Source organism: Oncorhynchus mykiss, chromosome 22, assembly GCF_057628025.1.
Source record: "Oncorhynchus mykiss isolate SJ-2025 chromosome 22, ASM5762802v1, whole genome shotgun sequence".
Taxonomy (NCBI): Eukaryota; Metazoa; Chordata; class Actinopteri; order Salmoniformes; family Salmonidae; genus Oncorhynchus; species Oncorhynchus mykiss.
The window spans coordinates 42,105,953-42,123,635 of NC_143043.1; the positions used below are offsets into that span (position 1 = coordinate 42,105,953).

At 53.9% G+C, this 17,683-nt stretch overlaps 1 protein-coding gene across 2 annotated transcripts in view; it reads left to right on the forward strand.

Moving 5' to 3' along the window:
- The window catches only part of pdia5 (protein disulfide isomerase family A, member 5), a 62,991-nt gene that overhangs the window by 25,371 nt on the left and 19,937 nt on the right, over window positions 1–17,683 (forward strand). For both annotated transcript variants that reach the window (XM_090216094.1, XM_090216095.1), the window contains exons 10-11: window positions 3,955–4,026; window positions 7,022–7,158. In XM_090216094.1, the coding sequence (XP_090072220.1) occupies window positions 3,955–4,026; window positions 7,022–7,158 (209 nt within the window). The remainder of the gene's footprint in view (window positions 1–3,954; window positions 4,027–7,021; window positions 7,159–17,683) is intronic.

The following is a 17,683-nucleotide window of genomic DNA, read 5'->3' on the forward strand; positions in this document are numbered from 1 at the left end:
CAAGTTTTGATTATTTGAGATTCTTCAAAGTAGCCACCCTTGGCCTTGATGACCGCTTTGCACACTCTTGGCATTCTCCCAACCAGCTTCATGAGGTATTCACCTGGAATCCATTTCAATTAACAGGTGTACCTTGTTAAAAGTTTGTTTGTGGAAATGTTTTCCTCCTTAATGCGTTTGAGCCAATCAGTTGTGTTGTGACAAGGTAAGGAGGGGGGGGTAGCCCTATTTGTTAAAAGACCAAGTCCCTGTTATTTCAAGAACAGCTCAAATAAGCAAAGAGAAACATTAGTCCATCATTGCTTTAAGACATGAACGTAAGTCAATCTGGAATAAAAAAAAATGTTTATTCAAGTGCAGTTGCAAAAACCATCAAGCGATATGAAACTGTCTCTCATGAGGACCGCAACAGGAAAGGAAGACCCAGAGTTACCTCTGCTACAGAGGATAAGTTAATTAACGTTACCAGCCCCAGAAATTGCAGCCCATTTTAAACGCTTCAGAGTTCAAGTAAGACACATCTCAACATCAACTGTTCAGAGGAGACTTTGTGAATCAAGCCTTCATGGTTGTATTGCTGCAAAGAAACCACTACTAAAGGACACCAATAATAATAAGAGACTTGCTTGGGCCAAGACACACGAGCAAAAGACATTAGACCGGTGGAAATCTGTCATTTGTTCTGATTAGTCCAAATTTGAGCTTTTTGGTTCCAACCACGTCTTTGTGAGACGCAGAGTAGGTGAACGGATGATCTCTGCATGTGTGGTTCCCACCGTGAAGCATGGAAGCATTGTGATGGTGTGCGGGTGCTTTGCTAGTGACCTTATCAGTGATTTATGTAGAATTCAAGGCACACTTAACCAGCATGGCTACCACAGAATTCTTCAGCGATACGCCATTCCATCTGGTTTGCGCTTAGTGTGACTATCATTTGTTTTTCAACAGGACAATGACCCAACACACATATAGGCTGTGTAATGGCTATTTGACCAAGAAGGAGACTGATGGATTGCTGCATCAGATGACCTGACCTCCACAATCACACGGCCTCAACCCAATTGAGATGGTTTGGGATGAGTTGGACCGCAGAGTAAAGGAAAAGCAGCCAACAAGTGCTCAGCATATGTGGGAGCTCCTTCAAGACTGTTTGAAAAGCATTCCAGGTGAAGCTGGTTGAGAGAATCCCAAGAGTGTGCAAAGCTGTCATCAAGTCAAAGGGTGGCTACTTTGAAGAATCTTAAATAAAATACATTTGGATTTGTTTAACACTTTTTTGGTTACTACATGGTTCCACATGTTTTTTTCATAATTTTGTTGTCTTCACTATTATTCTACAATGTAGAAAATAAAGAAAAACACTTGAATGAGTAGGTGTGTCCAAACTTTTGACTGGTACGGTATATATAAATGACATACCTACAGTTGAAAAAATGAGAATATCTTATTTCTAATGCTGTCAACTTTATTTCTTAACTCCTAATATTGAGCAAATTACACTCATTGGCGCTAATTACACTCATTGGAGCAAATTACACTCATTGGAGCAAATTACACTCATTGGAGCAAATTACACTCATTGGAGTATCTGACAACGGCTTTGAAAAAGCATCCGCGAGTGCCGGTCACTAGACCCAGCCTCTAGAGTGGTGGTGGGGCTGACAACCCTACGGCTGCTACAATGATCTTTCTCTGTCTTGCTGTTCAAGTTCCCTTTCCAATGTATTTTCTTTCCAGTGAAGAGAGGCCACAAAGTTAAGCATTTTGTCGACACTTAAAACCTGCATGTATAATGCTTTATAACTTGTTATATAACTGCATCATCGTGCATTACACCTGCAGGCTTTAGGCCTAAATGTTTTTAACATTTTTGCGGAACAAAAAAAGAAACGTAGGAACCCCCACAGAAGGTCCTCTCCCTCTGTGCCTATTAAACTACAAGTGATGAGTGGCACTAATACTGTACAACTCTGGCTGCTGTATTCTATTCCCTGCAGATCAGTGACGGTTACAAATTACCAGGATCTGCAGGCATTAGGTTCGGCTGGAGCAGCTAGGTTCGGCTGGAGCAGCTAGGTTCGGCGGGAGCAGCTAGGTTCGGCGGGAGCAGCTAGGTTCGGAGGGAGCAGCTAGGTTCGGAGGGAGCAGCTAGGTTTGGAGGGAGCAGCTAGGTTCGGCGGGAGCAGCTAGGTTCGGAGGGAGCAGCTAGGTTCGGCGGGAGCAGCTAGGTTCGGAGGGAGCAGCTAGGTTCGGAGGGAGCAGCTAGGTTCGGCGGGAGCAGCTAGGTTCGGCGGGAGCAGCTAGGTTCGGCGGGAGCAGCTAGGTTCGGAGGGAGCAGCTAGGTTCGGAGGGAGCAGCTAGGTTCGGCGGGAGCAGCTAGGTTCGGCGGGAGCAGCTAGGTTCGGCGGGAGCAGCTAGGTTCGGAGGGAGCAGCTAGGTTCGGAGGGAGCAGCTAGGTTCGGCGGGAGCAGCTAGGTTCGGAGGGAGCAGCTAGGTTCGGAGGGAGCAGCTAGGTTCGGCGGGAGCAGCTAGGTTCGGAGGGAGCAGCTAGGTTCGGAGGGAGCAGCTAGGTTCGGAGGGAGCAGCTAGGTTCGGAGGGAGCAGCTAGGTTCGGCGGGAGCAGCTAGGTTCGGAGGGAGCAGCTAGGTTCGGAGGGAGCAGCTAGGTTCGGCGGGAGCAGCTAGGTTCGGCGGGAGCAGCTAGGTTCGGCGGGAGCAGCTAGGTTCGGAGGGAGCAGCTAGGTTCGGCGGGAGCAGCTAGGTTCGGCGGGAGCAGCTAGGTTCGGAGGGAGCAGCTAGGTTCGGAGGGAGCAGCTAGGTTCGGCGGGAGCAGCTAGGTTCGGAGGGAGCAGCTAGGTTCGGAGGGAGCAGCTAGGTTCGGAGGGAGCAGCTAGGTTCGGCGGGAGCAGCTAGGTTCGGCGGGAGCAGCTAGGTTCGGCGGGAGCAGCTAGGTTCGGAGGGAGCAGCTAGGTTCGGCGGGAGCAGCTAGGTTCGGCGGGAGCAGCTAGGTTCGGAGGGAGCAGCTAGGTTCGGAGGGAGCAGCTAGGTTCGGCGGGAGCAGCTAGGTTCGGCGGCCCACCACCGACTTGTTTCAGTCTCGGGACACATGCAGGAGGTCAGGGAAGATGAAGTTAGTACATATCTGTTTCCACGTAGATACATTATTCACACAATTGGAATCCCCCCCCCATAATTCTAATGCATATTCTAATCCATAATAACTATTAGTCCATACAAGATATGCTCTTTTACTATTGGTTGGCTACATTTGAGCAAGTTTAAACCTAGTGATGTTAATGTATTGTTTGAGCTTTTTTTCACAAAACATTTCCTTTGTTTCCTTTCCACTTTCCACAACAGTGACTCAGCTCTCTCTGATGTACTGTATTTCTCTCTGAGGAACCTGTATATCCTCTGTGGGTCGGCAGGTAGCCTAGCGGTTAGAAAGGCGAGCCAGCAACCAGAGGGTTGCCAGGTCGAATCCCAGGTCTGACGAGAAAAATCAGGTGGGAAGTGAGCTGGCAATCGAAGGGTTGCTAGTATCAAGTCCTAGATTCCATTACCTACCGTTGTGCCCCTGGACAAGGCACTTAACCCCCTTAACAACAGCTCCCGGGTCCTATCCAAAAAATTTATGAATGTGTGTCTTTCAGAGGGGTTGGGATAAAGTCAAATTTCGGTTGGACCTTGTGTGCATTGACCAATAAAGTGATGTTAGTGTTAATGAAAAGGCACATTCATCTCTTTCAGTGTAGTCAATAGTAGGTTACAGTAGGTAGTGCCGTAGTTCTTAGAATCACAACTCAGAACATTGTGCAACACGTATGACATGGATTAGTGGGTTTTCTAGATGGGGTCATTCTGTGCTGTACTGTCGCTAGCATATGTTTTATATCTTTTTGTTCTCTCTGTTCTCCCCCCTATCTCTCTCTCTCTCCCTCCCCCCGGTCTTTAGGAAGGGGAAGTTCCTGCACCACTATGAAAACTACGGAGGTACAGCCAAGGACATCGCTGACTGGATGAAGAAGTGAGCGTTTTAACCGTTTCCTTCCTGCCTTCGTTTCGCCTCTTATCACTTTCCCCTCATAGAGTCCGGAGCGTTTCTGATCACTGCTTAGGGAACTGATGTGGGAAAAGTTCTGTGGCCTATTCATGTTGCTGTTGGGCTCAGTTGGTAAGCGTGTGGTGTTAGCAAGGCCACATGCATATACTAAAAATGTATACCGGTACACTTGGTGTACTGTAACCCGCTTTAGATAAACATGGCATTTTACTCCTGCATGAAGAGTGCATCAACACACCCTTTAATGTCCCCATTCACTCTACTCCCCGTTGGCTCTCACACTCATTCGACTGTTTACCATGCTTTAGTCTATTGAAAGGGCACGGAACAGATTTCACAGCTATTTCAGGAAACACAGACCGAGAGGAAACATTGTTACATGGGAACAGGAACAATGCTTCTAAGGTCAGAGAACACAGACAGTTTGAGTCTCGAGTGGCTCTGGCAGATGCTTCAAACCGTGACCGCTTTCCTCTCTGTGGAGTGTTCTAACCACTTCAGAGACAGTCCCACGGTGTAGACCCATAACAAGTACACGCACTCACACACAACACTCTTTCTCTCTCTCACTCTCAAACACACACAGACGCCCACACCCACCAAGCATCTGTTCAAAGTGGTCCTGACTGAGGCTTTCTCCAGGGTCCTGTCCAGTCTGACCAGCTAGGAGACCAGCTAGGAGACCAGCTAGGAGACCAGCTAGGAGACCAGCTAGGAGACCAGCTAGGAGACCAGCTAGGAGTCCAGCTAGGAGACCAGCTAGGAGACCTGTAGTACTAATAGTTAATGATTAGGGATGTAACAATTCACCGATATGCATCGGTCCCTATTCAAACATCAGCATCGGTCCCTATTCAAACGTCAGCATTGGTCCACGGACCCCAAACCGATCCAAATGTAGCATGCATTGGTCAGAGAATTTATTCAAACTTTATGAATTGCTGATTAACTTTTTTGGTTGTAGCTTTCTTTGCATTTCTCAAAAATACCTCCTTTTTTGTGACAACTGATGCGTCCTCTCATTTGGTGTGGAACTAAGCATGTATCTGTGTTGACAGTCATTGTGCATGCCAAACAACCCCAGGGAATATCAGTAGCCTAGTCGCATTGCGCAGTGTGCCCAGCGTCGTGCGCTGATCTTGCACATCTGTGCGGAACCTTGAGCATTCAAATGCTAAATTGCCTTACTGGATATTAGGCTTTACTAGTTGAGTGACAACGTATGTAATTTGCTAGGCTCTTGCTATCTACAATATGTGCTGTTGAAAATTGTGTTTTACCAAAGTAAAAGTAAGCTACTGGAGACAAGTCATCTTGCTAACAGGCTACCTGCTGAACTTACAATAGATTTGAATTTGATTGTACCGGTTCACCATCAGCTATAGTTTTGCTTAAAAAAGGTCAAAGCAGGAAGAGAAAAGCTCACTAAAAACGTCAAAACTATTTTATTTTGAGATGGGGTAAAATCCAAAGTTGTGCTGTATATTCATTGGCTATGTCATAGCTTAATATTTATTGTGTACAAATGATCTATGTATACATTGGCTATGTCATAGCTAATTTGTACACAATACATTACTACATTACTAGCTCAAACACTTAATCTTCAAAAATGATTGACTAGTGGGTGATGGTGATTTCAGTGCCAAGGTGGGGGGGGGGCAGAAAACATGGCTACATTGCCCCCCCCCTAACCAGATAGTGGTAGTGGGGTGGTACTGTAGATGCCTCCCTTATAGCTCAGCTCAGGTGCTTACATAGCGCACACACCATAGACACACACTCATTTACACACACGTCAGCTCAGGTGCTTAGATAGCGCACACACCATAGACACACTCATTTACACACACCTCAGCTCAGCTCATGAGCTCCATCAGCAGCAGATTTGAATTTAGAATGGAAAATGAATGTGTTTTATGCAACACATGTTAGTGCATTGAACCAAATCGCATCAATTTGTTCTCTAATAGCACTGAATTATTTCAAACTAAAACGTGTGGTTCCTGTATCATATCAAAGCCCATGTATCTAGAAACGCATCCAATCGTCTCGAATATCCTTCGTGAATATTATATGCCTCTGTGGACGGCCTCACACAGGGCTTCTCAGTGCAAGAGGCGTCACTGCAGTCCCTGGATTGAATCCAGGCTGCATCACATCCGGCCGTGATTGGGAGTCCCATAGGGCGGCGCACAATTGGCCCAGCATCGTCCGGGTTTGGCCGGGGTAGGCCGTCATTGTAAATAGGAATTTGTTCTTAACTGACTTGCCTAGTTAAATGATTTAAAAAAATAAATAAAAACACAGCCACCACGAGATGGGCTGAACCTGAAAAATACTGCAGCATTTGTCTTTTAGATTCCTCTATTGTGGAATTCTGCAAGAGACACCACAGACACAAGGGGTTTAGAGGTATTCATCACGATCTAGCTAAGTAAGGAGGAAGTGCACCTGATGTTGCCTAGGAACGACCTGGACATGAATAAGTACTGTATAGCCTAGCTTATACTTATATGGCCATCAGAATTTGTTCTTAACTGACTTGCCTAGTTATAATCAAAAGTACTCCGGAGCACACTGTCTGGAAGCTGTAGATTTATGACCGCGTCCCATTTGCACATAGTGACATTTAAAACAGATACCCATCCCCCTAGACAGTGTGTTATGAACCCTCGTACATTTTCTCCTTGACTAGTGGCCAGTATGGATAAAAGACTGGAAGATGTCTGTATTTGGTCTTGGCAGTGGGAGGGAGGGCTCTGTCATACGGGTGTGACCAGTACAGGCCAGATGTAGCTGACGTGAGGTGGAGTATGATCTGTAGCTAGGTCTGCCTCATAACAGACCTGCTTTAACTCACTTCTGGGCTTCTTACATCTCTCACCCCTCTTTCCCTTCTGTCTTTCTCCCTCTCATTTTCACCCCCCATCGCCACCACCTCGCTCTCTCCATCCAGTCCCCAGCCCCCCCAGCCGAAGGCCCCAGAGGTCCAATGGTCGGAGACTGACTCCCCTGTCTTCCACCTGACTGACGACTCCTTAGATGGGTTCCTGGAGGAACACCCATCTGCCCTGGTCATGTTTTATGCCCCATGTAAGTAACAAACACACACAGCGAGTAGCATATCTCACACACACACACTCAGGGGGACAGGCTATGATGATGTCACGAGGCTACATATGTAACAGATTGCTGTTACAAAAGAAAATGTAAAAGTGTCACAGATAACATGTTTATTTGTTTCCAGTTTCCATTTCAAAACAGTTCTCAGCTTCTTCCATGTGATCAGGAGAGAAGCAGGGAAACGTCAGGGGGGGATGTTTTGACAGAGTTGAAAACCTGTGCTGTTGTCAAAACGCACTATTACTTCAATTGCATGTGCATATTGAAACACATTTTGAAATGCAACATTACATGCATTGTTACACTCTGAATCTGCATGAAGACACCTCCTGTGGACCCACCCTGGAACCCATTTGTAGTAAATAACGGGCCCAGGCTCACTGGGGGTAAAAGTCCCATTTTATCTGGCTCCTTGTTATAACACAGGAAGGCCACTAAACCGACCCACCCTTGCCCCTTGGTGCCCTGCCTCTCACGATGGGCAGCCTGGCTGTCACTCTTCACGGGGCACTGCTGTGGACTGAGACACCCAAGCCAAGAGCAGCCAGCTGATACAAGCATATCAGGCATTTCAGCAGCTTGTGTGTATACACACACACACACACACACACACACACAAACCCTCCCTGGCACTGCCAAGAACACGTGGAGGCACACACCAACACACACTGCAGTTTCTTAATGGTCCACCTGTCATGGTGAGAGTAATGGTCTCATGGTCAAGAGCATCAACACTGCTGGCTCAGTTGTCTGTGTTGCTCCCTCCCTCCACACTGTGGCTGGTTCAGTTGTCTGTGCTGCTCCCTCCCTCCACACTGTGGCTGGTTCAGTTGTCTGTGCTGCTCCCTCCCTCCACACTGTGCCTGGTTCAGTTGTCTGTGCTGCTCCCTCTCTCCACACTGTGGCTGGTTCAGTTGTCTGTGCTGCTCCCTCCCTCCACACTGTGCCTGGTTCAGTTGTCTGTGCTGCTCCCTCCCTCCACACTGTGGCTGGTTCAGTTGTCTGTGCTGCTCCCTCCCTCCACACTGTGCCTGGTTGTTGTCTGTGCTGCTCCCTCCCTCCACACTGTGGCTGGTTCAGTTGTCTGTGCTGCTCCCTCCCTCCACACTGTGGCTGGTTCAGTTGTCTGTGCTGCTCCCTCTGTCCCTCCACACTGTGGCTGGTTCAGTTGTCTGTGCTGCTCCCTCCCTCCCTCCACACTGTGGCTGGTTGTTGTCTGTGCTGCTCCCTCCCTCCACACTGTGGCTGGCTCAGTTGTCTGTGCTGCTCCCTCCCTCCACACTGTGGCTGGTTCAGTTGTCTGTGCTGCTCCCTCCCTCCACACTGTGGCTGGTTCAGTTGTCTGTGCTGCTCCCTCCCTCCACACTGTGGCTGGTTCAGTTGTCTGTGCTGCTCCCTCCCTCCACACTGTGGCTGGTTCAGTTGTCTGTGCTGCTCCCTCCCTCCACACTGTGGCTGGTTCAGTTGTCTGTGCTGCTCCCTCCACACTGCTGGTTCAGTTGTCTGTGCTGCTCCCTCCCTCCACACTGCTGGTTCAGTTGTCTGTGCTGCTCCCTCCCTCCACACTGCTGGTTCAGTTGTCTGTCCTGCTCCCTCCCTCCACACTGCTGGTTCAGTTGTCTGTGCTGCTCCCTCCACACTGCTGGTTCAGTTGTCTGTGCTGCTCCCTCCCTCCACACTGCTGGTTCAGTTGTCTGTGCTGCTCCCTCCCTCCACACTGCTGGTTCAGTTGTCTGTGCTGCTCCCTCCCTCCACACTGTGGCTGGTTGTTGTCTGTGCTGCTCCGTCCCTCCACACTGGCTGGTTCAGTTGTCTGTGCTGCTCCCTCCCTCCACACTGGCTGGTTCAGTTGTCTGTGCTGCTCCCTCCCTCCCTCCACACTGTGGCTGGTTGTTGTCTGTGCTGCTCCCTCCCTCCACACTGTGGCTGGTTCAGTTGTCTGTGCTGCTCCCTCCCTCCACACTGCTGGTTCAGTTGTCTGTGCTGCTCCCTCCCTCCACACTGCTGGTTCAGTTGTCTGTGCTGCTCCCTCTCTCCACACTGGCTGGTTCAGTTGTCTGTGCTGCTCCCTCCCTCCACACTGCTGGTTCAGTTGTCTGTGCTGCTCCCTCCCTCCCTCCACACTGTGGCTGGTTGTTGTCTGTGCTGCTCCCTCCGTCCCTCCACACTGTGGCTGGTTGTTGTCTGTGTTGCTCCCTCTGTCCCTCCACACTGGCTGGTTCAGTTGTCTGTGCTGCTCCCTCCCTCCCTCCACACTGTGGCTGGTTGTTGTCTGTGCTGCTCCCTCCCTCCACACTGTGCCTAGTTGTTGTCTGTGCTGCTCCCTCCCTCCACACTGTGGCTGGTTCAGTTGTCTGTGCTGCTCCCTCCCTCCCTCCCTCCACATTGTGCCTGGTTGTTGTCTGTGCTGCTCCCTCCCTCCACACTGCCTGGTTGTTGTCTGTGCTGCTCTCTCCCTCCCTCCCTTCCTCCACACTGGCTGGTTCAGTTGTCTGTGCTGCTCCCTCCCTCCACACTGTGCCTGGTTCAGTTGTCTGTGCTGCTCCCTCTCTCCACACTGTGGCTGGTTCAGTTGTCTGTGCTGCTCCCTCCCTCCACACTGTGCCTGGTTCAGTTGTCTGTGCTGCTCCCTCCCTCCACACTGTGGCTGGTTCAGTTGTCTGTGCTGCTCCCTCCCTCCACACTGTGCCTGGTTGTTGTCTGTGCTGCTCCCTCCCTCCACACTGTGCCTGGTTGTTGTCTGTGCTGCTCCCTCCCTCCACACTGTGGCTGGTTCAGTTGTCTGTGCTGCTCCCTCCCTCCACACTGTGGCTGGTTCAGTTGTCTGTGCTGCTCCCTCTGTCCCTCCACACTGTGGCTGGTTCAGTTGTCTGTGCTGCTCCCTCCCTCCCTCCACACTGTGGCTGGTTGTTGTCTGTGCTGCTCCCTCCCTCCACACTGTGGCTGGCTCAGTTGTCTGTGCTGCTCCCTCCCTCCACACTGTGGCTGGTTCAGTTGTCTGTGCTGCTCCCTCCCTCCACACTGTGGCTGGTTCAGTTGTCTGTGCTGCTCCCTCCCTCCACACTGTGGCTGGTTGTTGTCTGTGCTGCTCCCTCCCCCCACACTGTTGCTGGTTCAGTTGTCTGTGCTGCTCCCTCCCTCCACACTGTGGCTGGTTGTTGTCTGTGCTGCTCCCTCCCTCCACACTGTGGCTGGTTCAGTTGTCTGTGCTGCTCCCTCCCTCCACACTGTGGCTGGTTCAGTTGTCTGTGCTGCTCCCTCCCTCCACACTGTGCCTGGTTCAGTTGTCTGTGCTGCTCCCTCCCTCCACACTGTGGCTGGTTGTTGTCTGTGCTGCTCCCTCCCTCCACACTGTGCCTGGTTGTTGTCTGTGCTGCTCCCTCCCTCCACACTTTGCCTGGTTGTTGTCTGTGCTGCTCCCTCCCTCCACACTGTGCCTAGTTGTTGTCTGTGCTGCTCCCTCCCTCCACACTGTGGCTGGTTCAGTTGTCTGTGCTGCTCCCTCCCTCCCTCCACACTGTGGCTGTTTGTTGTCTGTGCTGCTCCCTCCCTCCCTCCACACTGTGGCTGGTTGTTGTCTGTGCTGCTCCCTCCCTCCACACTGTGCCTGGTTGTTGTCTGTGCTGCCCCCTCCCTCCACACTGTGGCTGGTTCAGTTGTCTGTGCTGCTCCCTCCCTCCACACTGTGGCTGGTTCAGTTGTCTGTGTTGCTCCCTCCCTCCACACTGTGGCTGGTTCAGTTGTCTGTGCTGCTCCCTCCCTCCACACTGTGGCTGGTTCAGTTGTCTGTGCTGCTCCCTCCCTCCACACTGTGGCTGGTTCAGTTGTCTGTGCTGCTCCCTCCCTCCACACTGTGGCTGGTTCAGTTGTCTGTGCTGCTCCCTCCACACTGCTGGTTCAGTTGTCTGTGCTGCTCCCTCCCTCCACACTGCTGGTTCAGTTGTCTGTGCTGCTCCCTCCACACTGCTGGTTCAGTTGTCTGTGCTGCTCCCTCCCTCCCTCTACACTGCTGGTTCAGTTGTCTGTGCTGCTCCCTCCCTCCACACTGCTGGTTCAGTTGTCTGTGCTGCTCCCTCCCTCCACACTGCTGGTTCAGTTGTCTGTGCTGCTCCCTCCCTCCACACTGTGGCTGGTTGTTGTCTGTGCTGCTCCCTCCCTCCACACTGTGGCTGGTTCAGTTGTCTGTGTTGCTCCCTCCCTCCACACTGTGGCTGGTTCAGTTGTCTGTGCTGCTCCCTCCCTCCACACTGTGGCTGGTTCAGCTGTCTGTGCTGCTCCCTCCCTCCACACTTTGCCTGGTTGTTGTCTGTGCTGCTCCCTCCCTTCACACTGTGGCTGGTTCAGTTGTCTGTGCTGCTCCCTCCACACTGGCTGGTTCAGTTGTCTGTGCTGCTCCCTCCCTCCACACTGCTGGTTCAGTTGTCTGTCCTGCTCCCTCCCTTCACACTGTGGCTGGTTCAGTTGTCTGTGCTGCTCCCTCCCTCCACACTGCTGGTTCAGTTGTCTGTGCTGCTCCCTCCCTCCACACTGCTGGTTCAGTTGTCTGTGCTGCTCCCTCTCTCCACACTGGCTGGTTCAGTTGTCTGTGCTGCTCCCTCCCTCCACACTGTGGCTGGTTGTTGTCTGTGCTGCTCCCTCCGTCCCTCCACACTGTGGCTGGTTGTTGTCTGTGTTGCTCCCTCTGTCCCTCCACACTGGCTGGTTCAGTTGTCTGTGCTGCTCCCTCCCTCCCTCCACACTGTGGCTGGTTGTTGTCTGTGCTGCTCCCTCCCTCCACACTGTGCCTAGTTGTTGTCTGTGCTGCTCCCTCCCTCCACACTGTGGCTGGTTCAGTTGTCTGTGCTGCTCCCTCCCTCCCTCCCTCCACATTGTGCCTGGTTGTTGTCTGTGCTGCTCCCTCCCTCCACACTGCCTGGTTGTTGTCTGTGCTGCTCTCTCCCTCCCTCCCTTCCTCCACACTGGCTGGTTCAGTTGTCTGTGCTGCTCCCTCCCTCCACACTGTGCCTGGTTCAGTTGTCTGTGCTGCTCCCTCTCTCCACACTGTGGCTGGTTCAGTTGTCTGTGCTGCTCCCTCCCTCCACACTGTGCCTGGTTCAGTTGTCTGTGCTGCTCCCTCCCTCCACACTGTGGCTGGTTCAGTTGTCTGTGCTGCTCCCTCCCTCCACACTGTGCCTGGTTGTTGTCTGTGCTGCTCCCTCCCTCCACACTGTGCCTGGTTGTTGTCTGTGCTGCTCCCTCCCTCCACACTGTGGCTGGTTCAGTTGTCTGTGCTGCTCCCTCCCTCCACACTGTGGCTGGTTCAGTTGTCTGTGCTGCTCCCTCTGTCCCTCCACACTGTGGCTGGTTCAGTTGTCTGTGCTGCTCCCTCCCTCCCTCCACACTGTGGCTGGTTGTTGTCTGTGCTGCTCCCTCCCTCCACACTGTGGCTGGTTCAGTTGTCTGTGCTGCTCCCTCCCTCCACACTGTGGCTGGTTCAGTTGTCTGTGCTGCTCCCTCCCTCCACACTGTGGCTGGTTGTTGTCTGTGCTGCTCCCTCCCCCCACACTGTGGCTGGTTCAGTTGTCTGTGCTGCTCCCTCCCTCCACACTGTGGCTGGTTGTTGTCTGTGCTGCTCCCTCCCTCCACACTGTGGCTGGTTCAGTTGTCTGTGCTGCTCCCTCCCTCCACACTGTGGCTGGTTCAGTTGTCTGTGCTGCTCCCTCCCTCCACACTGTGCCTGGTTCAGTTGTCTGTGCTGCTCCCTCCCTCCACACTGTGGCTGGTTGTTGTCTGTGCTGCTCCCTCCCTCCACACTGTGCCTGGTTGTTGTCTGTGCTGCTCCCTCCCTCCACACTTTGCCTGGTTGTTGTCTGTGCTGCTCCCTCCCTCCACACTGTGCCTAGTTGTTGTCTGTGCTGCTCCCTCCCTCCACACTGTGGCTGGTTCAGTTGTCTGTGCTGCTCCCTCCCTCCCTCCACACTGTGGCTGTTTGTTGTCTGTGCTGCTCCCTCCCTCCCTCCACACTGTGGCTGGTTGTTGTCTGTGCTGCTCCCTCCCTCCACACTGTGCCTGGTTGTTGTCTGTGCTGCCCCCTCCCTCCACACTGTGGCTGGTTCAGTTGTCTGTGCTGCTCCCTCCCTCCACACTGTGGCTGGTTCAGTTGTCTGTGTTGCTCCCTCCCTCCACACTGTGGCTGGTTCAGTTGTCTGTGCTGCTCCCTCCCTCCACACTGTGGCTGGTTCAGTTGTCTGTGCTGCTCCCTCCCTCCACACTGTGGCTGGTTCAGTTGTCTGTGCTGCTCCCTCCCTCCACACTGTGGCTGGTTCAGTTGTCTGTGCTGCTCCCTCCACACTGCTGGTTCAGTTGTCTGTGCTGCTCCCTCCCTCCACACTGCTGGTTCAGTTGTCTGTGCTGCTCCCTCCACACTGCTGGTTCAGTTGTCTGTGCTGCTCCCTCCCTCTACACTGCTGGTTCAGTTGTCTGTGCTGCTCCCTCCCTCCACACTGCTGGTTCAGTTGTCTGTGCTGCTCCCTCCCTCCACACTGCTGGTTCAGTTGTCTGTGCTGCTCCCTCCCTCCACACTGTGGCTGGTTGTTGTCTGTGCTGCTCCGTCCCTCCACACTGGCTGGTTCAGTTGTCTGTGCTGCTCCCTCCCTCCACACTGGCTGGTTCAGTTGTCTGTGCTGCTCCCTCCCTCCCTCCACACTGTGGCTGGTTGTTGTCTGTGCTGCTCCCTCCCTCCACACTGTGGCTGGTTCAGTTGTCTGTGCTGCTCCCTCCCTCCACACTGCTGGTTCAGTTGTCTGTGCTGCTCCCTCCCTCCACACTGCTGGTTCAGTTGTCTGTGCTGCTCCCTCTCTCCACACTGGCTGGTTCAGTTGTCTGTGCTGCTCCCTCCCTCCACACTGCTGGTTCAGTTGTCTGTGCTGCTCCCTCCCTCCCTCCACACTGTGGCTGGTTCAGTTGTCTGTGCTGCTCCCTCCCTCCACACTGTGGCTGGTTCAGTTGTCTGTGCTGCTCCCTCCCTCCCTCCACACTGTGGCTGGTTGTTGTCTGTGTTGCTCCCTCTGTCCCTCCACACTGGCTGGTTCAGTTGTCTGTGCTGCTCCCTCCCTCCCTCCACACTGTGGCTGGTTGTTGTCTGTGCTGCTCCCTCCCTCCACACTGTGCCTAGTTGTTGTCTGTGCTGCTCCCTCCCTCCACACTGTGGCTGGTTCAGTTGTCTGTGCTGCTCCCTCCCTCCCTCCCTCCACATTGTGCCTGGTTGTTGTCTGTGCTGCTCCCTCCCTCCACACTGCCTGGTTGTTGTCTGTGCTGCTCTCTCCCTCCCTCCCTTCCTCCACACTGGCTGGTTCAGTTGTCTGTGCTGCTCCCTCCCTCCACACTGTGCCTGGTTCAGTTGTCTGTGCTGCTCCCTCTCTCCACACTGTGGCTGGTTCAGTTGTCTGTGCTGCTCCCTCCCTCCACACTGTGCCTGGTTCAGTTGTCTGTGCTGCTCCCTCCCTCCACACTGTGGCTGGTTCAGTTGTCTGTGCTGCTCCCTCCCTCCACACTGTGCCTGGTTGTTGTCTGTGCTGCTCCCTCCCTCCACACTGTGCCTGGTTGTTGTCTGTGCTGCTCCCTCCCTCCACACTGTGGCTGGTTCAGTTGTCTGTGCTGCTCCCTCCCTCCACACTGTGGCTGGTTCAGTTGTCTGTGCTGCTCCCTCTGTCCCTCCACACTGTGGCTGGTTCAGTTGTCTGTGCTGCTCCCTCCCTCCCTCCACACTGTGGCTGGTTGTTGTCTGTGCTGCTCCCTCCCTCCACACTGTGGCTGGCTCAGTTGTCTGTGCTGCTCCCTCCCTCCACACTGTGGCTGGTTCAGTTGTCTGTGCTGCTCCCTCCCTCCACACTGTGGCTGGTTCAGTTGTCTGTGCTGCTCCCTCCCTCCACACTGTGGCTGGTTGTTGTCTGTGCTGCTCCCTCCCCCCACACTGTGGCTGGTTCAGTTGTCTGTGCTGCTCCCTCCCTCCACACTGTGGCTGGTTGTTGTCTGTGCTGCTCCCTCCCTCCACACTGTGGCTGGTTCAGTTGTCTGTGCTGCTCCCTCCCTCCACACTGTGGCTGGTTCAGTTGTCTGTGCTGCTCCCTCCCTCCACACTGTGCCTGGTTCAGTTGTCTGTGCTGCTCCCTCCCTCCACACTGTGGCTGGTTGTTGTCTGTGCTGCTCCCTCCCTCCACACTGTGCCTGGTTGTTGTCTGTGCTGCTCCCTCCCTCCACACTTTGCCTGGTTGTTGTCTGTGCTGCTCCCTCCCTCCACACTGTGCCTAGTTGTTGTCTGTGCTGCTCCCTCCCTCCACACTGTGGCTGGTTCAGTTGTCTGTGCTGCTCCCTCCCTCCCTCCACACTGTGGCTGTTTGTTGTCTGTGCTGCTCCCTCCCTCCCTCCACACTGTGGCTGGTTGTTGTCTGTGCTGCTCCCTCCCTCCACACTGTGCCTGGTTGTTGTCTGTGCTGCTCCCTCCCTCCACACTGTGGCTGGTTCAGTTGTCTGTGCTGCTCCCTCCCTCCCTCCACACTGTGGCTGGTTCAGTTGTCTGTGCTGCTCCCTCCCTCCCTCCACACTGTGGCTGGTTGTTGTCTGTGCTGCTCCCTCCCTCCACACTGGCTGGTTCAGTTGTCTGTGCTGCTCCCTCCCTCCCTCCACACTGTGGCTGGTTCAGTTGTCTGTGCTGCTCCCTCCCTCCCTCCACACTGTGGCTGGTTCAGTTGTCTGTGCTGCTCCCTCCCTCCCTCCACACTGTGCCTGGTTGTTGTCTCTGCTGCTCCCTCCCTCCACACTGTGGCTGGTTGTTGTCTGTGCTGCTCCCTCCCTCCACACTGTGGCTGGTTCAGTTGTCTGTGCTGCTCCCTCCCGCCACACTGTGCCTGGTTGTTGTCTGTGCTGCTCCCTCCCTCCCTCCACACTGTGGCTGGTTCAGTTGTCTGTGCTGCTCCCTCCCTCCACACTGTGGCTGGTTGTTGTCTGTGCTGCTCCCTCCCTCCACACTGTGGCTGGTTCAGTTGTCTGTGCTGCTCCCTCCCGCCACACTGTGCCTGGTTGTTGTCTGTGCTGCTCCCTCCCTCCCTCCACACTGTGGCTGGTTCAGTTGTCTGTGCTGCTCCCTCCCGCCACACTGTGGCTGGTTGTTGTCTGTGCTGCTCCCTCCCTCCACACTGTGGCTGGTTCAGTTGTCTGTGCTGCTCCCTCCCGCCACACTGTGCCTGGTTGTTGTCTGTGCTGCTCCCTCCCTCCCTCCACACTGTGGCTGGTTCAGTTGTCTGTGCTGCTCCCTCCCGCCACACTGTGCCTGGTTGTTGTCTGTGCTGCTCCCTCCCTCCCTCCACACTGTGGCTGGTTCAGTTGTCTGTGCTGCTCCCTCCCGCCACACTGTGCCTGGTTGTTGTCTGTGCTGCTCCCTCCCTCCCTCCACACTGTGGCTGGTTCAGTTGTCTGTGCTGCTCCCTCCCTCCCTCCACACTGTGGCTGGTTCAGTTGTCTGTGCTGCTCCCTCCCTCCCTCCACACTGTGGCTGGTTCAGTTGTCTGTGCTGCTCCCTCCCTCCACACTGTGGCTGGTTCAGTTGTCTGTGCTGCTCCCTCCCTCCACACTGTGGCTGGTTGTTGTCTGTGCTGCTCCCTCCCTCCACACTGTGCCTGGTTGTTGTCTGTGCTGCTCCCTCCCTCCACACTTTGCCTGGTTGTTGTCTGTGCTGCTCCCTCCCTTCACACTGTGGCTGGTTCAGTTGTCTGTGCTGCTCCCTCCACACTGGCTGGTTCAGTTGTCTGTGCTGCTCCCTCCCTCCACACTGCTGGTTCAGTTGTCTGTCCTGCTCCCTCCCTTCACACTGTGGCTGGTTCAGTTGTCTGTGCTGCTCCCTCCCTCCACACTGTGGCTGGTTCAGTTGTCTGTGCTGCTCCCTCCCTCCACACTGTGGCTGGTTCAGTTGTCTGTGCTGCTCCCTCCCTCCACACTGTGGCTGGTTCAGTTGTCTGTGCTGCTCCCTCCACACTGTGGCTGGTTCAGTTGTCTGTGCTGCTCCCTCCCTCCCTCCACACTGTGCCTGGTTGTTGTCTGTGCTGCTCCCTCCCTCCACATTGTGCCTGGTTGTTGTCTGTGCTGCTCCCTCCCTCCCTCCACACTGTGGCTGGTTCAGTTGTCTGTGCTGCTCCCTCCCTCCACACTGTGGCTGGTTCAGTTGTCTGTGCTGCTCCCTCCCTCCACACTGTGGCTGGTTCAGTTGTCTGTGCTGCTCCCTCCCTCCACACTGTGGCTGGTTCAGTTGTCTGTGCTGCTCCCTCCCTCCACACTGTGGCTGGTTCAGTTGTCTATGCTGCTCCCTCCCTCCACACTGTGGCTGGTTCAGTTGTCTGTGCTGCTCCCTCCCTCCACATTGTGCCTGGTTGTTGTCTGTGCTGCTCCCTCCCTCCCTCCACACTGTGGCTGGTTCAGTTGTCTGTGCTGCTCCCTCTCTCCCTCCACACTGTGGCTGGTTCAG